The 23263-nt window shown below is 41.3% G+C and overlaps 2 protein-coding genes across 2 annotated transcripts; one reads left to right on the forward strand and one right to left on the reverse strand.

Annotated features, from left to right (window-relative positions):
- Nucleotides 1-3751: 3751 nt before the first annotated feature.
- Nucleotides 3752-4720, reverse strand: LOC121776652. Its single transcript, XM_042173838.1, has one exon. The coding sequence runs from the start codon at nucleotides 4718-4720 to the stop codon at nucleotides 3752-3754; it is 969 nt and encodes a 322-aa protein (XP_042029772.1).
- Nucleotides 4721-20656: 15936 nt separating this feature from the next.
- LOC121777613 lies at nucleotides 20657-22961 on the forward strand. Its single transcript, XM_042174921.1, has 2 exons — nucleotides 20657-21451; nucleotides 21802-22961. The coding sequence occupies exons 1-2, from the start codon at nucleotides 20718-20720 to the stop codon at nucleotides 22598-22600; spliced, it is 1533 nt and encodes a 510-aa protein (XP_042030855.1). The 5' UTR covers nucleotides 20657-20717; the 3' UTR covers nucleotides 22601-22961.
- The last annotated feature ends 302 nt before the right edge of the window (nucleotides 22962-23263 follow it).

Raw genomic sequence — 23263 nt, forward strand, 5'->3', positions numbered from 1 at the left:
TTGAATTTGGTTTTGAATTATTGAACATGGTTGAATTTGGTGTTAGTTTGTTGAATAATTTGTTGAATTTGGTTGAATTTATTAAGTGAAGTTTTTTTTAGAAAATTTGGTTTATAATTAAACATGTTAAATTTTGATTATATTAGGATGTCGCGATATGGACCAGAAGATCCTTCTGTTTTGCATTATCAGCACAGTCATATATCACGCAAGGCGTGGGCAGGCCAGGAAACAACCTCTTTCAATATTCGGCGCTTTGAGGGACATTTCTGGGAAATCGATAATCATCACAGACGCGTGATTGATTATGTTTGTAGATTTGGTTTAGGTGGAGTTCTTTTCTGTGGTAAGGCTCTGGATGTAGATCATGCGCTGATCACAGCTTTGGTTGAGCGTTGGAGGCCAGAGACACATACATTCCATCTTCCCATAGGGGAAACTACCATTACATTACAAGACGTTCAAGTATTATGGGCTTTACGTGTAGATGGAGTACCCTTCACAGGAAATGGGTTTTGTGAAATTGGGTGGAGGGGTTTATGTGAAGAGCTCTTGGGCTTCTATCCCCTTCAAAGCGAGATGAAGGAAAACGGTATCTTGACATCCGCGCTAATACATAGGATGACGATTGAACCGTTAGGAGATGGTCTCGAAGACGAAGCCTACATTCAACGGGCACGTATGATTGTGCTTGTGCTATTGGGAGGGTTGATCTTACCCGACGGCTCAGGGTGTAAGATACCTCTCATGTGGTTGACCCAACTTCGAGATGTAGAGGCTGCCTCTATGATTAGTTGGGCGAGTGTTGCACTTGCTACATTATACCATAATCTTTGTGAGGCGTCTATGGGCAAAAGGACAGACATTGGAGGTCCGACAGTGCTCCTACAGCTTTGGGTGTGGGAGAGAATGCCCACATTGAGACCGGATTTTGTAGCGGCACGTATACATACAAACAACACTCCATGTGCATTAATGTAAGTTTGTTGTTTCCTCTCTTTTGTGTATTTAATGACACCATATTAAATTGACAACTTTTGTTATTGTAGGTGGACTGGCTCCTATATGATAAACAGAGCCCCCAAACATTCTGTTCGACATTATCGTGAACAGTTGTCATTACTCCAAAATAGCCAGGTAAAATGAATAATGTTTGATATATATTTGGGTAATTTTAATGTAAACTTGTTATTGTAGTTTATTTGGATGCCCTACGTGGACCGTCAATTGCCAGACTCCTGCCTCGAGATGAACAACAGTTGGAGATCTGTGACGTACATAGTTTGTTGGGCTATTGTAGAAGCACATGAGCCTGAGCGCGTGGTTAGACAATTTGGAGGCACGCCGTTCATCCCGGAATTGCGTGATTGGGGTTTCAATGAAACTCACTTCAAAACCAATCGTCGTGGAAAGGCTAAGACGAACTGGGCTGTGCAGAACAAGGCCTACATCCAACATTGGGAGAGAAGGTCGGAGTTCGTTACTGATCATTACATGGAGCCTCTTGCAGACCACGTGCAGGTGATGAGAACTCGACAATACATGGAGTGGTACTTTAAAATTACCATTACATATATCACGCAGCCGGGTAGGCTTCCAGAAGTAGGGATGAACACTGTTGCATCATCATCTACACTCCAAGTAAGTATTGTATTTTTATAGATGTTGTTTCATTTTAAAAGTATGCATGTTATTAAATATGCACGTTTTATTTGTTACAGGCGGAGACATTGGCACGTGTATTTCATATGTCGTGCGGTTTTGACCCAGCAGACGCCGTAGGATTGTTGCATGAGATTAACAGTCTTGCTCTTAACTGCCTCACCGAGTGCAGTGAGAGTGAACGCACGGTCATACCTTCCACACAGCGCACTGATGTGGATATGTCCCGGGGGTTTATTCGAAGAGCTCGCGGTATTGGTCAGAGAGGTATCCGAACAGGCGGGCATGGTTATTCACGGCATTTCAGAATGTTCCAAGACATGCCAGGGTCATCACAAGCAGCAAATGAAGAAAATATTAATTCAGATGACAACATAGATTTGGATACATTCATCGACAATTTTGCTAGTGAGCCCGAAATGCAAAATCCACCGGCACCAGATCCCTCTAGTTGGTTTCCTTCCTACTTGGTCAGACGCGCCACAGTCTAGTTGGGCGACTCCATTAGATAGAGTTGGGCTACCATGGAATCCTACTACACAGGATTCATTCTTTTCGGATGTCCATATCATGCACTCTCCGACAAATGATGATGATGATGCTGCTGATGATGATGATGCTGCTGATGATGATGATGCTGCTGATGATGATGCTGCTGATGATGCTGATGTTGCTCCTAGGAGTAGTGCCTACATAGAGCGCCCCACGAGGAGAGAGCATATTGACCCTCCTAGGAGTAGTGTTCAATTTGAACGGCCTAGTAGCAGTTCACATACATCCCGTCCCGATAAGGAACGCTCCAGACCAAGTTTGTCTCAGACAATTTTGGGTATGTTCCCACGTAGAAGGTCTAGCCGTGACAACAGAGGAAAAGGCCCGAGTAAATATACACCTTCGTCATTTAAGTAGAATATTATAATTAGATGTATTGACTATTTATTACAGATGCAGGTGATGAGATGTACTGTTGACTTATTATATGTTGATTGATTTGAGATGTAATGTTTGTTCATTACAGGTGGATTGATCAATAAATAAAGTAAACTCTGTCGAAATTTTTTTAAGCAATATTACTTAAGAATGTCATTTCAGTCTTAAACTTGGTTCAAACACATAATAATATTCAACCCTCAATCACGAGTCTCAAACATAATATAACTACACAACACGTCCTAAAGTGCACTTTCTTCTATTATGGCCGGTCTCTCCACAAAGGCGGCATCGAGGAGGAGCTCTTGGCGCATCATCGTCGCGCTCATCCATTTGGTTGTGTATCCTGCTTCTGTTGTACCGCCCACGTGAACGAGGAAGTAGCCGTGCTGGTGAACATTCCAGTGTCCATTCAGGTTCATACCAATAATCTTGGTGTCTCAGTGGACGGAACGCAGCTGCTTAAAAGTGCAATTGTAAGACATGATAAAAATGTAAGAATAAAAAGTATCTAAACAACATACCTGCGTACTGGTGAATCCAAACATCTGTGTGGTATCGTGTATCAACATGACTAAAGATGTCATCACTGCGTTCGCTCAGCACCGCTACAGCGTGAGAGCAAGGCATTCTCCAGGTCTGCCACTTTCCACATGAGCATCTCTTTTCACGGTAATCCACAACATGTATATTATGGCCTCTACTTGGACCTCTGTGATAGGTTAGCACATCATAAGTTCCACGTGCTATGCTTGTAGTCCTAACATGATGACGTCTCCCTTGACGGTCATTCTTCTGAAATAACTCCCAAGCCCACGGTGTCAAAGGCGTCTGACATTGTTTGGCTAGAGTCGTTCGGTTAACAAACCAGTTGATGGTCCGCCAGAATGTAATATCAAATTGGGAGTTCCCTCGTAGATAACAACACATTATTATAACACTCGGCCATGTTAGTATATGTCTCACCCCATCGACGAAATTCATCGTGTGCCATAGTCCTTTGCGATCTGTCTATGGTGGTTTCGAGGTACCTCAGAGCTTCTGGACTCACCTTTTCTAATTCACGCCTTGCAGTCCAATATCTCCGCTCCTCAATTACTTCACCCATCTTCCATACCCATTTCTTCACTTCGGGGCCTTTGTGTCTTTGTAACACATTCTATCTAACGTGAATTAAACAGAATCGATGATAACCAACTGGTGACTCTTTCCACACATCAGCCTTCAAGGCATTTATAATGCCTTGATGTCTGTCACTTATTATGCACACTTCCTGGTCATGCTTTATAATATGCACTCTCATAAGATTCAAAAACCAACTCCAACTCTCGTTTGTTTCTTCATCAACAATAGCAAAAGCAACAGGCAAACAATTCTTATTTGCATCGTAACCTACTGCAGCAAGTAATTTACCTTTCAATCTTCCACGCAGGTGAGTCCCATTAACTGATAAGACCGGCTTTGCTACTTGGAACGCCTCTATTGCTGGCCCAAATGCCCAAAATACGTAGCGGAACACCTTTGTATTACCTTGACTCAATACAGGGTCATGCAACGACTCAACGATTGTCCCCGGATTTTGAGTTTGCAACTCAGTCAGGTAGCTGGGGAGTTGTCTGAAGGATCCCTCCCACCCACCATATACAAGCTCAATAGCTTTTCTGCGAGCGTACCATGCTTTCTTGTAGCTGATTTTCACGTGAAATTTATCTTTGATATATGTAAGCACTGCAGAAGGCTTGAATTCAGCATCATTTTCAATTTGACTTCGAATACAGAGAGCAATCATGGATGATGTAAGATTAACATGTTCACTTGGATCGTGATCTCCCATACAGCAATGACGATCAACCCATGAGTTGATCGACCAGCTACCATCACGTTTCTTAAATGTTGCTTTAACCTCCCAATTACATGGGTAGCGTTGCCCAAGGTCCCTGCCTCTTCTTTTCGGACCAAATGGGTCCCTACATACTGCATGCCATCTTCTTGAATGACTATCCATAACCTCACACATCCGACCTGTTCCCACATGCCATAATGTGATAGCAGTTTTCAACTGCAATTTGCTATCAAATTTTGTTCCCACATCTATATGTCTCGGATTATCCTCATCCCAATACCACATATCTTCGTCAACCAATCCATGGTCTTCTGAAAAGTAACCTCGGCTGCCTTCACATGGTAATGATCGAAAAAATGGTAACCCTTCAGGCACATAGTCGGGAACAGATTACTCCCCACGAACAGATGGTTGTACATAATTCTCAATCATCATATCAAGTGACTCGTCGTCTGTAGGATCTTCACATGATTCTGCACTATAATCAAGATCACTTGGTTGAGAACCATCGGAACCATCACAATCAGAGCCATCTGCACCATCAACATTATCTGCACCATCACAATTATCAGAACCATCTGCACCATCACCATTATCAGAACCATCACAATTATCAGAACCATCTGAACCATCACAATTATCAGAACCATCTGAACCATCACATGTCATATTTGGTACATCTAGTGGTTCATCAACCTCCCTCCCAGATGTGTTGAATTCAAAGCTATGATATTCATCATCCCTCCTAGATGTCCCGACATCAAAACTAGGATAACCATCTCTCCTAGACGTTCCAACATCATGATGAGTGATAGGTGGTTCAAATTGCAACGCAGTGGTAACCGGAGTATATTCAATAAAAAGTTCAATTTGACGTGGATTTTCAGCAAACATATACTCCAACAAATTAGCATCCACTGGTGTAGCTATATAATTCACCACTCCACTAAAAACCACAGGATGCCTCCATGTTAAATCAATCGTATGCGCATCCAACTCAATTCCAATTTTTTTCACATATCATTGAAACAAGCTGATAATAAGATATGTTTTCATTCAATATATTAAATGACTTTGCACGAGGGGGATCATAAGCAACACCCAAACCTGGGAGCTGAATAATTTTCCCATCCCAATATAAACTAACAAACACCATTAAACCTGCAAAATAAGTACGACATAACATCATATACTATAAATTCAACATACTTAAATAAATATTGAACAAAATTAAAACTGAAAATCAATACCAAGTTCAATGCCATAAACCCTAAATCTATACCTAACTAACATATAGCAATGATAATTGAAATTAATAGTAAAAAATTACCTAGCACCACTTCAAATAGGAATTAGAGCATCAAAATATCGGATTCACTTCGATTTTCGCTGGCTAGAGACGTTAGCCGTCGCTGAGAGTAAGAGAATGAGCGAGCTGGAACTGAAGTCGCGAGTGGAAAGTGAGGTCTCTGCCGTCTGGGCTGGAATTTGTGTACAACGAAACACGCGAGAGCGTGTTGCGTGTTTATCTAAACACGCGATTTCCTGATGCGTGTTACGTATACACGCAATAGCCTGATGCGTGTTTAATTAAACACGCGAGAGCTTCACGCGTGTTTAGTTAAAAGACGCGAGAGCTTCTCGCGTCTTTACCATGGCTGGAAACTTTTTTTTCCAGGGTCCAAATGGCGGATACATTTTGCCATAACGTCCCTTCTTGGAATTTTGCCTACTCTCCATTGTGCTCTTTTTCTTGACCACGAGATGACTCTCTAGGGGTCCTTTCTTCCTGTCAGCACAAAACCCCCATTTTACTTGGTTGGCCTTTTTTTTACTACAGCTCTCTTAATTACTTATCTGCATTCAAGCAAACATTTATCAAATAAACCCCAGGGATATAACACTGATCGGCATCTAGCTATTTCTAAAACATATATCAAATATTTACTGGAATTGTTCAATGGTGGCTGGAGCGACGGATTTGGGGACTCCAGCGCGGTTATTTTCTGTTTATAAAAAACTCAATTAAAATTTTCATTCGATTTTAATAGTCTCTTTCCTTTTTTGCTATTTTCCTACTCTATTTATGGCCATTTTTCATTCATTTTTTCTATTACGTTAATATAGTATTTCTTGATTTCATGAACTTACAATTCCTACACATAAAATCGTTTATTTAGTCAGATTAATTAATAATTAGTTTATGAAGGTAAAATATAAATCAAGCTTACAAGTCCTAATTTTGTATTCCAATTTTTACTTTTATGAGCAATACAATGTATTATTATTAAGTTATAATGAAACAGGAATTTCAGAACCAATGCCAAGGCCTATTTGCATTATAAGTTGTAAATTAATAGTTTAATACTATGAAGGAAAATTTTCAGCCCAAATTTAAGTACAAAGTTATAGTGAAATTATTCAGCGTATGTCTTCTTGGCTACTTTGTGTCGAAGAAACGAAATAATTTAATGTTATGTCTTTAGTATCTATTAACATATTATATATAAATTTATATTTAAAATATATGTTATGGTATTTTTTTCTTATTGCAATGTATTAATTAATAAATATCAATAATTAATATCCCAAAAATAAATTTAGTAGTACATCGCACGTAAACACTAGCTACAATTAAAATGCCACTCAATAAACTAAGGACCATTAAATAAAAGAGGTACGATAGCCCAAAACAATATATGTTTTATTTAATTAATTAGTCTAATAGTAGTAATAAAATTTATTTATTGAATACTAGTATTATTTTTAAGATATTCAAAGTTTATATCTTAATTATAATAGTATGAAATAATTAATATAATAGCTACTAACAATTTATTAAATAGCCATTTACATAATTATAAAAAAAATTATATTTAATTTTGTAATTTTAATACTTTAATTAAACCCACCTCCCACCCCACCTTTCGGTGAGGCGCTGCGGGCGGTGCACTCGAGCTAGCCCCATCTGATGCCATCCCACTGCCCGTAGTTACGCTCCTTGCCCTTAGTTCCTACTATAAAAGTATTAATCCCAAATATTTTGATGTATGACTTAGAATAATTATAGAAAAGTTTAACGTTTATTTATGCCAACATGTTTTTCTTTGTCAGCTTACCACGTCAACAAAGACTGTTAATATTTAATACTACTAAGTAATAATGTACGTGTAATAAAATGTTCTTTAGTGGACTTTAAAGTATATTATCTACTAGTATCATCCATTTCACGCACTCTAGTATAAGTGTATAAGAGCATCCCCAACGGTGCTCGTTAGGGAGTACGCCGTCCGTGCCAATGGCGCGGCACGCTGCTATCCGCCGCTGCACTCTTGCCGACGGCACGGCGCTGCTCGATGTATCGAGCACGTCCGTGCCGCTGAGCAGGGCGACGTGGCGCCCTCTCATTCGCCAACGGCTTAGCCGTTACAATTTCTATTTTTTTTAAATCGAAAATAATATTAAAAATAAAAAATATACATTTTCGGATTCCCAAAAATATAGCCGTTTTTTTTTATTTTTTTTAAATTTTTTTAATCCCAAAATCATTTATAAATACACACATTCATCATCCATTTTTCACATCAAATTATCTCTCATTCATATTTTTTCATACAACTCATCTACATCTTCCTCTCTCACTCATACCCTCTCTAAATTCAAAAATGGATTTCAGCGATATCATGGCGGAAGCGGAGCGCGAAGAACAAGAATACTATGAATAATATCATGCCGCCTATGAAGCCTATGTTGCCGCCGCTACCCTCGCCCCTACTCCTCAACCAACTAGATCAAATCGCAGCTACATCCCTCGTGACCGGGAGGGAGCCCACGAAAGGCTCGTTGCCGACTATTTTTCCGACGAACTGCGGTTTCCGAAAGATTATTTTCGGCGCCGTTTTCGCATGTCGAAACGGTTGTTTATGCGTATTGTCAACACATTGTCCGCCCGTGTAGAATACTTTCAATCACGTAGAGACGCAACCGGTCGGCAAAGTCTCTCGGCGTTGCAGAAGTGTACTTGTGCCATCTGACAACTTGCTACTGGGAAAACGACTGACCTCTTCGATGAGTATTTGCATGTGGGTAAGTCAACTGGAATCGAATGCCTCAGAAATTTTTGTGACGGCGTTCGTTTTGATTTCGATGATGAATTCCTTCGGGCACCTACCACCGAAGTGTAGAAATCATGGTATTAAATATGCCCGGTCAATGGATTTTGACCAAATAATAAATGTGACGAGACATTTAATTTTGTGAAATTAAATGAAATAGCGTCGATCTACATTTTACGTAAATAAATGTAGTATATTCACTTTCTCAAATCCGATTTCCGGTGAGTGAGAAATAGTGGATTAAAGTTGAGCATAATTAGCTTTTATTAAAGCTTGGAGTTGGAGCTTAGGGAATAATTAACTAGTGTTAATTATCCCACATTGGAGGATTAACACATCTTTTAATGTGTATAAATTAAGTGACTTTATGTTACTTAATAATTATAGTGGACCAAGATGGGTGAAAGAGCCCACACGCGCGCACACGCGCGCGCCGCCGCCGCCGCCCGCCCGAGCCCGAGCCCGAGCCCGTGCCCGTGCTCGTGCTCGCGCTCGCGCTCGCGCTCGCGGGCCGCGGGCCCGATCCCAATCCCGATCCCGATCTCGATCTTGGCAATTGGTCTTTGGGTGGTCTTTGGGCTTGGGGCTTGGCCCAAACTATTCTTTTTGGACCACCGCCGAGTCAGCAATCCAAGTGGCTTGACACGTCGTCAAGCGAGGCACAGTCACGGCTGCCACGTGAGAAATCCACACGCTCCACATGCGAAAGGCACACGCCTGCCACACGCTCGTAACCGACGTCGGTTACGAATCTGCCATGATGAGCCTTCATGGCTCGGTTGACCCTGCATGGTGGCTTGGCCTATAAATAGGCTAGCCATACCACTGCATTAGGACACACAATTCCAAGCATTCTCTGCATCATAAGCTCTCTCCCTCACTGCATTGTCTTTCTGTCGAAGCTCTGCCCTCTCCTCCATCCAGTTCGCCGGAGCTCTACTGATTGCGGTGCTGCATCAAAAGAGACGTAGTCGTTTTACCTTTGGGGACGAAACGCCAAACCGAAGAGCACTACCGGGGCGTATCTCGTCTTGCGGGAAGAGGCCTCCTCGACTCGGCTAAACATTCACGGTTTATTTGTTTCATTGTAATTCAGTTCAGTTTCGTTTCTTGTATTCCTTCTTTTGGGTTGTATTACGCCCGGCTTTTATCTCTTGTAATCAGTAGAACCAACAATCGCAAGACGAGATAACTTGCTTTTGAAGGGTTTTTGACCTCTAAACTGAACTTAAAATTTCGAAACTTAATACACCTTTGCTGGAGATGTCGACGGAATCCAACACCACCGCTGCCGCCACCACTGCCGCCATTCCTTCAACCATGGCGACCACTGGACCTGTCAACACGTCGTCGATTCCGACGATGATGCCCACTCCCGGGCGCTATCCTTCTTCCTCAACAACCCCTTGGGAGTTCGTTAACCCCCTTGGGCTCACTGGTGGATCCACTTCGAGTGGGTCGGTTGGTTCCACTTTGAGTGGTTCCTTCGGGTCCTTTAATGGATCGAGTGCTGGGGCCTTCGGGTCTCACACGGGTGTTGGGGCCTTCGGGTCTCATACGAATGCTGGGACCTTCGGGTCTCATGCGGGTGCTAGTCCCTTCGGGGCTGGTACAACCATGGCGGGCTCTATGCCTAACGTGAATGGTGGGGGCTCTATGCCCAACCACGTTGTTGGCTCCTTCGGGGGCAACGGCATTGGTTCCTTCAATGGACCAAGTGTGGCACCTATGGCACCAAGAATGATGCCACCCGCCGAGAAACCACCCAAGTTTGGAGGATCAGACTTCAAGAGGTGGTACCAAAAGATGTTGTTCTACTTGACAACATTGGGCGTCGCCAACTTCCTCACGGAGAACGAGTCGCCCGCGCCAAGCGACCAAGAGACTAGGCTCGAAGTCATGGCGGACTATGAGGCTTGGAGAAAAGGGGATTATCTATGTAAAAACTTTATTTTAAGTGCATTAGATGATAGCCTCTATAATGTATACTCCAATGTAACCACATCTAAACAAATGTGGGAAAGCCTAGAGAAGAAATATAGCATAGACAATGCTGCAGGGACTGAACAGGTTGTAGCATCCAAGTTTATGGACTACAAGATGGTCGACTCTCGACCCATCATGGAGCAAGTCCAAGAGCTCCAAATGATCATCCACTCCTTAGTGGCTGAAGGGATGACCTTGCCCGACAAATTCCTAAGGTGCACGATCATTGACAAGCTCCCTCCAAGTTGGAAGGACTTCAAGAGTTATCTCAAGCACAAGCGAAAGCAGATGACCCTTGAAGACTTGATCGTGAAGTTGCGCATCGAGGCCGACGTGCGCAAAAGTGATCAAAAGGCTAAGGGATTCGCCCCAAATGAAGCCAAGGCCAATCTGTTGGAGCGGGGCGGACCCTCCAATAAACGCCCTCGCCCAAACCGTCCAAATGACAAAGGGAAGGGAAAGCAACCTTCAAAGAAGTTTGAAGGCGACTGCTACAAATGTGGCAAACCGGGCCACTTTGCCAAAGACTGCCGCAGCAAGAAGAAGAAGCCGGCAGCCCACGTCTTTGAGAAGGAGTTCAAGGACTGGGATGAGAACGACCTCATTGCAGTGGTCACTGAAGAGGTTAACCTTGTTGATAACAAGGGAGGCTGGTACATCGACACCGGCGCTACTGCTCATATTTGCTCCGACAGGAGCAAGTTTGCCTCCTACACGGCTGTTGAAGGAAGGAAAATCAACATGGGGAATCAAGCATCGTCTGAAATCCTCAGCGTTGGCAACGTGATTCTCATGATGACGTCTGGCGTCACAATCACTTTGAAGGATGTGCTGCATGTCCCGGACATCCGCAAGAACCTAGTGTCAGGATCAATACTAGTTAATAATGGGTTTAAACTTGTATTTGAGTCTGATAGGTTTGTCTTGTATAAGTTTGGAAAATCCCTCGGAAAAGGTTATGTAACCGATGGGCTTTTCAAGCTTAGTGTAGCAACTCGCAGTGTTGCAAAGCCATTGGCTAATAATAATAAAGCATCTACTTCCTCTTATTTGACCGAGTCTTCAAATTTGTGGCATTGTAGATTGGGACATGTAAATTCAAAAGCCATTAAAAGATTAGTAAATTTAGACTTACTAAAGGCTAATGAATTGGATATCCAAGATAAATGTGAAATTTGTCTTGAAGCAAAAATGACTAAGTTGTCGTTTCACTCGGTTGAACGAAGCACAAAACCCCTTGAATTAATTCACACAGACGTATGTGATTTAAAGATGGTGCAAACAAGAGGTGGTAAAAAGTACTTTATCACTTTCATAGATGATTGCACAAGGTATTGCTACATTTATCTTTTAAGAAGTAAAGATGAAGCAATAGAAGCGTTCAAAAATTATAAGAACGAAGTTGAGAATCAACTTGGTTGTAAAATCAAAATGATTCGAAGCGATAGAGGAGGCGAATATGTAGCCCCGTTTGAGGAGTTATGCAACGCAAGTGGTATAATTCATCAAACAACTGCTCCATATTCACCACAATCTAATGGTGTTGCAGAACGCAAAAATCGAACTCTAAAAGAGATGATGAATGCACTGTTTCTAACTTCAGGATTACCACATAACATGTGGGGGGAAGCTGTTTTGACAGCCAACTATATCTTGAATAAGATCCCTCTCAAAGGAAAAGATGTCACTCCTTATGAGTTGTGGAAGGGAATGAAGCCATCCTACAAATACCTCAAAGTGTGGGGGTGTTTGGCAAAGGTGATGGTTCCTCCGCCCAAAGAAGTTACAATCGGACCTAAGACGGTTGATTGCATCTTCATTGGATATGCACTTAACAGTAGTGCATATCGATTTGTTGTTCACAAGTCTGAAATATCGACTATCACAGTAGAAACAACAATTGAGTCGAGGAATGCTGTATTTCTCGAAAATACATTTCCTTGCAAAGACAAGGAAAAAGTCTCAACCAATTCTGAGACAAGAATTGAAGAAGCCACTAGTTCTAAACAAGTGGAAGAAGAAGCCACTAGTTCTAAATCAGCAGATGCGGAACCTGAATCGCGCAAGCGTGCAAGGCCCGATCCAAAAGATACAATACTAAGACGTGGTAATAGAGTCAGAACACCAAAAACTTTTGGTCCTGACTACATTGCTTTCATGTTGGATGAAGAACCAACATCGATAAAAGTAGCCTTTGCTGGCCCAGACGGGCTGCATTGGAGAGAAGTTGTTCAAAGCGAAATTGATTCAATTTTGCTAAACCACACATGGGTGTTGGTTGATTTGCCCGAAGGTGCTAAACCTTTAGGATGCAAATGGGTTCTTAAAAGAAAGTTTTAGGCCGATGGAACAGTTGATAAGTATAAAGCCCGATTAGTAGTAAATGGTTTTAAACAAAAGGAAGGACATGACTTCTTCGATACCTATTCACCTGTAACAAGGATTACATCTATACGAGTGCTTCTCGCTATTGCTGCATTGCACAATCTTGAGATTCATCAAATGGATGTAAAGACCGCGTTTCTAAATGGTGAACTAGAAGATGAAATCTATATGGAACAACCCGAAGGGTTTGTAGTACCTGGACAAGAGAAAAAGGTATGCAAGCTCGTAAAGTCCCTATATGGATTGAAACAAGCGCCATTGCAATGGCACTTGAAGTTTGATAATGTGATGTTATCAAATGGGTTTAAAATCAACGAGTGCGACAAATGTGTCTACATCAAGAGCACTAATAACGGTCATGTTATAGTGTGTCTCTACGTTGATGATATGTTAATCTTGGGTAGTAACACTCAAGTAATTAACGATACAAAGGTCATGTTAAAGAGAAACTTTGACATGAAAGACATGGGTCTAGCCGATGTAATTCATGGAATGAAGATTCTAAGAACGAATGATGGAATCATCTTAACACAATCACATTATGTTGAGAAGATATTGAATAAATTCAAAGCCTATGATGGCGCGCCGGTTAAGACTCCAATTGAACTCGACGTTCACTTGAGCAAAAACAAAGGCGAGCCCGTTGCACAAGAAGAGTATGCACGGGTCATCGGGTGCATTATGTACTTGACTAATTGCACTCGACCTGACATTGCTTGTGCCGTGAACAAGTTGAGTCGTTACACGAGCAATCCAAGCAAAGAGCATTGGAGAGCTCTTGTGAGGGTTTTGAGATATTTAAAACACACTCAAAATCTTGGGCTACACTTCTCAAGATACCCCCGGTACTTGAAGGGTACTGTGATGCCAATTGGATATCCGATAATAGAGACTCACTTTCAACAAGTGGATATGTCTTTACTATTGGGGGTGGTGTTGTATCGTGGAAATCCACAAAACAGACCTGTATAGCCCGATCAACAATGGAATCGGAGTTCATTGCCTTGGATAAGGCTGGTGAGGAAGCCGAGTGGCTTAAGAACTTCCTTGAAGACATTCCATGTTGGTCTAAGCCAGTGCCACCAGTGCTGATCCACTGCGATAGCCAAGCAGCTATTGGAAGGGCAAACAATGGCTTCTATAACGGTAAGTCTCGACATATACGTCGACGACATAACACCGTGAGACATTTGATCACAACAGGGGTGATTACAATTGACTATGTGAAGTCAATAGATAATCTAGCGGATCCGCTAACCAAAGGGTTAAACCGTGATCAAATGAATAAGTTGCTAGAGGGAATGGGTTTGAAATCCACAAACTAAAGAATTATCATAGTGGTAACCCAACCATGATGACTGGAGATCCCAAGAACTTGGTTCAAAGGGACAACTAAGCTATGAGAGTTCATGGAAAACACTCAAACTATATCTATTCCCTAAGAGCAATAGAGTGTTGGAGAACTTGCCTAGTGGTAAAGGCTAAGTCTATGACTTTTAATGGTTCTTAAAGATCTCAAAGAGATGGAGTTCTCAAAGAGACCAAGTATGGCAAGGTACTTGACTAAGAATCACCTATGTAAGTGCGAAGTGTGGTCGCTTCATAAAAAATGCACTTATGAATCCAAAGTGGTGTCCAAGACCGCAATGGACACAAAACGTGAGAACGGATGAGGTTGAGGTGTTTAAGCGTTAACACCATTGTCTCGGTGCACGCCGTGGGGGATTAGTTCAAAGCATCGCGCTACTAAGCCGCCTGTGTATCCGATGGTGTCGACTATGGAGGGTTCAAAGTCAACAACTACCTATCCTTATGCTTATATACCTCTCGAGGGTTGAGCTTGTGTCTGCATACATATGCATTCGGCTATTTCCACTCATGTGGGGGATTGTAGAAATCATGGTATTAAATATGCCCGGTCAATGGATTTTGACCAAATAATAAATGTGACGAGACATTTAATTTTGTGAAATTAAATGACATAGCGTCGATCTACATTTTACGTAGATAAATGTAGTATATTCACTTTCTCAAATCCGATTTCCGGTGAGTGAGAAATAGTGGATTAAAGTTGGGCATAATTAGCTTTTATTAAAGCTTGGAGTTGGAGCTTAGGGAATAATTAACTAGTGTTAATTATCCCACATTGGAGGATTAACACATCTTTTAATGTGTATAAATTAAGTGACTTTATGTTACTTAATAATTATAGTGGACCAAGATGGGTGAAAGAGCCCACACGCGCGCACACGCGCGCGCCGCCCGCCCGAGCCCGAGCCCGTGCCCGTGCTCGTGCACGTGCTCGTGCTCGCGCTCGCGGGCGGCCGCGGGCCGCGGGCCCGATCCCGATCCCGATCTCGATCTTGATCTTGATCTTGATCTTGGGCTTGGACTTGGACTTGGACTTGGACTTGTATCTTGGCAATTGGTCTTTGGGTGGTCTTTGGGCTTGGGGCTTGGCCCAAACTATTCTTTTTGGACCACCGCCGAGTCAGCAATCCAAGTGGCTTGACACGTCGTCAAGCGAGGCACAGTCACGGCTGCCACGTGAGAAATCCACACGCTCCACATGCGAAAGGCACACGCCTGCCACACGCTCGTAACCGACGTCGGTTACGAATCTGCCATGATGAGCCTTCATGGCTCGGTTGACCCTGCATGGTGGCTTGGCCTATAAATAGGCTAGCCATACCACTGCATTAGGACACACAATTCCAAGCATTCTCTGCATCATAAGCTCTCTCCCTCACTGCATTGTCTTTCTGTCGAAGCTCTGCCCTCTCCTCCATCCAGTTCGCCGGAGCTCTACTGATTGCGGTGCTGCATCAAAAGAGACGTAGTCGTTTTACCTTTGGGGACGAAACGCCAAACCGAAGAGCACTACCGGGGCGTATCTCGTCTTGCGGGAAGAGGCCTCCTCGACTCGGCTAAACATTCACGGTTTATTTGTTTCATTGTAATTCAGTTCAGTTTCGTTTCTTGTATTCCTTCTTTTGGGTTGTATTACGCCCGGCTTTTATCTCTTGTAATCAGTAGAACCAACACGAAGATTGTCAACGGTTGCTTCATCTTCACGAAACAGTCAACGGATTTCTCGGTAAGCTTGGTAGCATTGACTGCATGCATTGGAAGTGGAAGAATTGCCCGAATGCTTGGAGGGGGCAATACTGAAGCGGCCACAAAGGCGGCGGCCCAACGCTTATCCTTGAAGCGGTCGCCGACTACCGCCTATGGATTTGACATGCATATTTCAGTGTGGCCGGATCCAACAACGACTTGAACGTGCTTTATTTTTCACCACTCTTCAATGATGTTTTGAATGGTGTAGCACCGGCGATCGACTTCACCGTCAACGAAAATCCATACCACATGGGTTACTATCTCGCCGATGGTATCTACCCAAGGTGGTCGACTTTCGTGAAGACGCTCAAGAATTCGCAAGACCCGAGACGGGTTCTTTATGCGCAGCGTCAAGAGGCTGCTCGGAAAGACGTCGAAAGAGCTTTTGGGCTCCTTCAAGGCCGATTCAACATTGTGAGGGCCCCGTCTCGGCTATGGTACGTTAAGAATATTGCCGACATCATGTACACGTGTATTATCTTGCACAACATGATTATAGCTGACGAAGGACCGATGGCGGCTAACTTTAACGACGAGGATGAAGCCGGAAGCTCAACCGCAAGGTCTCCCCCACGATGAGGTATGCATTTGACGGTGCGCGAGAGGATCCAAACAAGACACACAATACGTTATACCAAGACTCACACTGAGCTACAAGATGACTTAATCAAACACATTTGGGCGAAATTCGGCAACGAGTTGTGGGTTTTTTAATTTTTATGAATTTAATTATGTAATTTTTAATTTTAGGATTTAAATTATGTAATTTTTACTTTTTAGACTTTAATTATGAAATTTTTAATTTTTTAGTAATTAGTAATAGTATTTTGGATATTTTTAATGCATTTTAATATTATGGAAATGTTTTTATTTAAATTGAATAATAGAATGGTGGGATCTTTGAGTATGTCTTTGCGGAACAGCATGAATGGGGTGTTGTGCTATTGGGGAAGAGCATGTAGTAAAAAATTAATAAATATGGGGCCGGACCCACAACCATGCTATTAACAATGGGTGCGATCAAAATAAAAAAAAAAAAAACCATGCTATTAACAATGTTAAAATCTAAGTGGCAAATATGTAAATTTGCCCATGAAACAGCCAAATAGTGTAACAACAAGACTGTATTGTACGTTTATTTATTGGTTGCATCCCTATGCGAACTCTCATTGGACAATACACAATTAAAAAAACAAAAAAAGGACAATTTTCTTAATAAGATAATGGCAATTAGGCGTGTTAATTAGCCATCAATATGACTAAGTCCAAAATCCAAGAAGCAAAGTGCACTAGATTTGCTCTTGTCCCAAGATATCAGGTTGACACGTCATCAGGTTTACGTGGACGGTGGGCTCTGCTGTCAATTAACTTACCGCGTTTTTTGTTTAATTAATTAATGGGATAACTGTCTTAAAAGTCACCAACTTTACTCGAATTTTTGTTTTTCCCACGACCTATAAAATTGGCGTATAAAGTCATCAACTTTGCATTTAGTCAGCGATTTCCCATGATGGTTTTCCCGGCCAACGAGTGAGCTGACGTGTCATTTTTAATTGACGTGGCGCTGACATAGTCAACAGTATGCAACGAAAATTACACAATAAAATTACAAAATAAAATTAAATTTTACACTAAAAAATTCACCCCCAAATTAACCTAACCTAAATTCACCCCCAAATTCTCAAAATCTTCTCTGAGGAAATCGACCAGCGACGACGAGGCGAAATCTTTTCTGAGGAAATCGACCAGCGACGACGGGGCGAGCTGTGCGTGGTTCCCCACTTTGGTCGACGAGCAAGACCACGATGAGTCCATAGGCTTAACTGCAACGGCGACGAGCTGTGCGTAAGGTTTCTTCAATCCTCCCCAAGAGAAGCAGCCGCTCCGGCTACTCGAGGTCCATCGCGAACCTCAAAGACGTGATCCACGACAACAAGAGGCATCCCGAGCCGCCTCCCCCCGCTTGCAGCCCTCACTCCATCGGCAGCAGCGAGTTCCTCAACCCGATAACCCACCATGTCGTCTTCTCCACTTCCAAACACGACCTTAAATTCTCCGGTTTCTCTCAAGACACCCGTAAAAATAGAATCACATCGCAAACACGAAACGACGAAGTTGCTGGCACTGCAGCCTGCCACAAATGCGGCCAACAATTCCTATGTTAGATTTGGGGAATTTAAATTCTGCTGACGAAGCTGAATTCCTATGTTTGATTTGGCACCCGACGAAGCTGCTGGCAATGCAGCCTGCCACAAGTGGGAGTCTCTCGAATTTAAATTCTCCGGCGATGAGCTGGTTCTCTTTGATTTTGGGAATGCCTATGTTTGATTTGGGGAATTTAAACCTAATTGCAAATTTTAGGATGAAACGAGAAACGACGTCGTTTCATCCCTTTTCCGATGACATCCACGTCAACTTTCAGGCATATCACATGGGACACTTACTTACCGGAAAACACATGGTCGGGTCAATTTGGGAGATACCAGCAACCCGGCAAAGTTGGTGACTTTATACGCCAATTTTATAAGTCGTGGGAAAAACCGGAATTCGGGCAAAGTTGGTGACTTTTAAGGCAGTTATCCCTTAATTAATTGTGTACATTGTATTAGCGATTACCTGAATTTAAGTAATTATTTTTGGTCTCACAGTCACAGCTGTTTCCAGTGGAACTAACTCCACTTTTCACCATTTTTAATGAATTCGATTCTCCCAAAAACTAGTTGATCACATCGAGTCATAAAAATATAGTAAACCAAATTTATAGTTGTTAACGTTAGCATTACCACTAGTGAAAAATGCAGTAGTTAAACTGCAATGTGTATATCAGCCACTCTATGTGATGATTTGGCAGTGAAGTGATGAATGTATAAATCATGATTCGAAGGTAACTAATTTATAGTATACCAATACGTTTCCATATATGATTACGAATATAATTTGAATATCGGAAATATTGTACTAGTATTATTAGAATTGTTTAAAGTATATTTTTTTAATAATTTTTTAGACATATTGTAGTATTAAGAGCATCTCTAATAGGAGAGGTAAATGGAAGGTAAAGTCTTATTTGAGAAGATATTATATCTTTTATTCATAAAAAATCAAATTTCAAGAGGAAAATGTATTTGAGAAGATATTATATCCTTTTTCCATTTTGAAGGTAAAATCATAGCTATCATATTTGTCTTATTTTAATGAAAAAAAAACATTTTACAAGGTATTTTAGAAGGTATTACACCTTTATGTTTTAGAATGCATTTTGTATTATTTTATTTTAAAAATAATTTAACTTTTTATACATATACCTTTTCTCTTTGTAATATGTTAATTTTTAAAATGGTATATTTTACTTTTTGAGAAAGTAAATAGAGAATATACTATATATCTCTTTTATTTATCTTTCCTCATGGAAGATGCTGTTAAATTTTTTTTAAAGTACTACTTTTGTAGGAGTAATAATTTTTAGACCGATGGTATATACTGTATTGGCTATTTACGAGAAACTAACAACTTGTTGTACCACTAATTTGAGCGAATAGTTTGATACAATAACCATCAAACAAACTTTCAAGTGTAAATTAAATTAAAATAAATAATGTAAGGCGTAGTAACTAGTAACTTCTAAGTATTGGGTTTAGAAGATAAACCCAACCTACGTTAGAATTATAATTAATGGTATAATATTTTGAATGTGAAGTATATACCACCAGTAATGGACAGCTACATAGTCAACATATTTTTACGCATGCAATATGGTTATATGCTAAATTATCATCTTAGATTTATACATTGAATTTTAATATATACACTTTGTGGTAAAAAGAAAATATATACCACCAACTATGGACAATATCGGTAGATGCTGAATTATCATCTTATATTTACTGTTTACACATTAAATTTTAATAATAAAAAAGGAGAAAGACATGAAGAAAAAAAATAGTTAAAGTATTACAAATACTAAAAAACTTAGATTCAGTCAAATCCTAACCACTTTAAAGATAATTATAAATATAAATTAAATAATGATTATTTTGTCTTATTAACATGTTTACCTTTTTTTTATTTATTTCAGTGAAGATAATCACTTTTTATTTTTGAAATAGGAGTAAATGTTTTCTCTTCTATCTTCTTATAAAATATCCAATTACTTTGTTCTTTCTACTACTATATTTATTAATTCTATCTAAAATCGCATATTATCATTTTGAATGGGAAATATATAGATTATGAACATATTTTATGAATTATTATTACATTCGCATGATATGCCATACAAATAAATACTACTACTCAATACTCGTACTATAAAATTAAAACCACATTTTTCTATGAGTAGTATTTTTATTTTATCCTGAACGTACATATTACACCACTGCCCGTGTATAACATTAGTAATTGTTACCTAAACACCAGTAATAATTACTATATTTTGCCCCACGAAAATGTTTACTTGAAGATAATCACTTTTCATAAATTATTTTCCAATTATGCCCTCATGTTTACTCTAAGATAAATTTATCTCTGTTTTGGTGCGATAGTTTTTAAAGTTTCGAAAATTTGATAATTGCCCCCAAAAAGATACACAGCGTAATTATCGCGCCAGCTCCTTCCACTATTATTAAATCTCAACTTTCCCTCTCTCTCACTCTCTCTACAATCCTCTCTCTCTCTAGATGGAGCCCCAGCCTCCGCCACCGCTTTCCTCCACCGCCACCTCTCCTCGGCCACCTCTTTCGCCCACTAAAATCCGCCTAATGTGCAGCTACGGCGGCCACATAGTCCCGCGCCCCCACGACAAATCACTCCACTACGCCGCCGGCGAAACCCGCATCGTCGCCGTAGAGCGCCGATCCACCGCCGCGTCACTCTCCCTGCTATCCGCGCACCTCTCCCGCACGCTATTCGGCAACCGCCCCTTCCTCCTCAAGTACCAGCTCCCCGACGAGGACCTCGATTCCCTAATCTCCGTCGTCTCCGACGAGGATCTCGCCAACATGCTCGAGGAGCACGATCGGATCTCTCCGCCCGCCCGCATCAGGCTGTTCCTCTTCGCCGTCAAGCCGGAGTCTCTCGGCTCCGCGCTGCTCGGCCCCAAGTCGGAGACGTGGTTCAGCGACGCGCTCAGGAGTACGGGGGTTTTGCAGAAGGGGCAATCGGCGGATTGTGGCCTTCTGATCGGCGTTGGAACGGATTTGGAAGCTCCGGTTGAGAGTGTGAGTCATAGCGGCGGCGGAGGGGAGAATAAAGCGGGGGCGGAGTCGTTGGTTTTGGAGACGAATTCGTCGTTTGGCTCTACTTGTTCGTCCTTTTCTACATTGAATTCTCCGCCGATTGCGATTGCCGAAGAAAAGGGTTTGAATATGCTTGACCGGAAAAATAGAGTGCCGTCTTCAGCCTCTTTTGAAAGGTAGATCAATTTCTTTCAGTTTATTATACATCGATTGTGCTTCTACGATATTTGATTGCAAATTACTTCTGTTTATCTACAATTATTTGATCATTTTCGTGCATACTATGCTTAATGATATGATGCATATGTAAGTATGCTTGGTTTTAGGAAAATTTCTAGTGAGCTCTTTGAAGTTGCGAAGACCTTAACCGAATCTATAATTTGACTTGGAACTAAATACATCAGAGATTTGGTGTAAATTTTGTTGGATAATTGAGGAGTCCGTTATGCATCTGGATTAGCTCAATGAAACTCATGTATTGTGATAAGAACTTGATGGCTGAATTAGTAGTATACTATTTTCACAGTGATAATAGTGGTGGAAGTTTGGCCGCCCCTCTAAAAACCGGAGTCCCCCCAGAGCCACTGATTCATGTTGGTCCGGAATTTTCATCAGAAGCTCCCATCTCCGACCCTCTAATTGATATGGCAGGGCAAAAACCAGTTCAAGTTCTTCGATATCCTTTACCTCAGGTGCAGGAGGGAATGAAGCAACAGCACGACACACCCTTAATTCAAGGAGGGGTGCAGTATATGCCTCAATATGCAGGTCCAGTGCCAATTTCTCCTTACTATCCCTTATATCAAATGCCAATGCACCCACAGCATGTATCTTGTCATCCTAATCAACCATACCCGATATATTTGGTGCCCATGAGACCACCTCAATATCAAAATGTTCCAATGGCATGTAGCTCCGTTGATGCAAACACAGTTAATCCTTCAACCCTACCACCCTCTTCAACCCTACCACCCTTGCATCCAAAGACTGCAGTTATTCCTCCACTTGTGGGCCATAAAGACGTATTTGGAGCTCAAATATCTGAGTCAGTCGTGTACTGCAGTATTCCTGCTTCATCACAACTAGTTAATATCCCCTCTAATCAAGGCCAACTAGTTGTAGGGTCTCTAGAGCACCAGATTCCCTCAGAGTCGCCTAATCCTATTCCGGTAGCCTCTGCTACTGGGGGCACTGACTTTGATGAAGAAATTGCATACAGCCAAATATACAAATCTCAGCCTTCAGCGCCAATATTGCCTTCTCATTACCAAACAATGACTAAGGGAACACCAACTTTTCCCGAGCCTTCAGTCCATGCAAAGTAATAGGCAGTGTTGCATCCTCCGTAGTACTACTGCTGAACGGAAGGAATACTGTATCAGGTGCTCGTTCCTTTGCCTCTGTCAACCCTGTTAAGCGTCAAGTTAAAGATTATTGTGGATGAATCGCCCCTTTATGGAAGATGGTTGAGATTTAAAGATTTTGTTTACTTGAGCATACAACATAGTCATTTCTTTGTATTAAAAAGTTTGTTTCTGGTGAGATATGTATCTACTCAAGGTGTAAAAGTTAACTGAATACTATACACAATTTGTTCATTTGTTTGTATTTTGTTCAAAAAACTGTTACTCTGTTTCTTTTTATTTTAGATTTTGATGTGCCAATCTGAGAGAACATTTCATCCTGTAATAGCTTATTTCTACAATTTGTTATGTTACATTACTTGCTGAAAGCTGCCATGGCTGGTGTTGATGGTTTTAGCTTTTTCTCTAACATGGTGCTTGTTTCATTCTGATGGTGGAATTACATTTTATCTGTATTTCCTCAAGCTGTAAAATAATGAATCATCTAAGCTGTGAAAACGACTCTCTCAATTGCCATTCTTGGATTGAGATTCCGTATGTGCAGCTTCATTTGCCATCCTGATTTTCGCGTAAGCTGGTTTGTCAATTACAGCACATTCAGATAGCGAAAGAGAAGACACAAAG

Source organism: Salvia splendens, chromosome 18, assembly GCF_004379255.2.
Source record: "Salvia splendens isolate huo1 chromosome 18, SspV2, whole genome shotgun sequence".
NCBI lineage: Eukaryota > Viridiplantae > Streptophyta > Magnoliopsida > Lamiales > Lamiaceae > Salvia > Salvia splendens.

Bases quoted from the DNA above. Each gene is read 5' to 3' on its own strand.
- LOC121776652 (XM_042173838.1), bottom strand. From the start codon at position 4,720: ATGTGGTATTGGGATGAGGATAATCCGAGACATATAGATGTGGGAACA.
- LOC121777613 (XM_042174921.1), top strand. From the start codon at position 20,718: ATGGAGCCCCAGCCTCCGCCACCGCTTTCCTCCACCGCCACCTCTCCT. The intron at 21,452-21,801 runs GTAGATCAATTT...CTATTTTCACAG, and splicing joins TCTTCAGCCTCTTTTGAAAG to TGATAATAGTGGTGGAAGTT.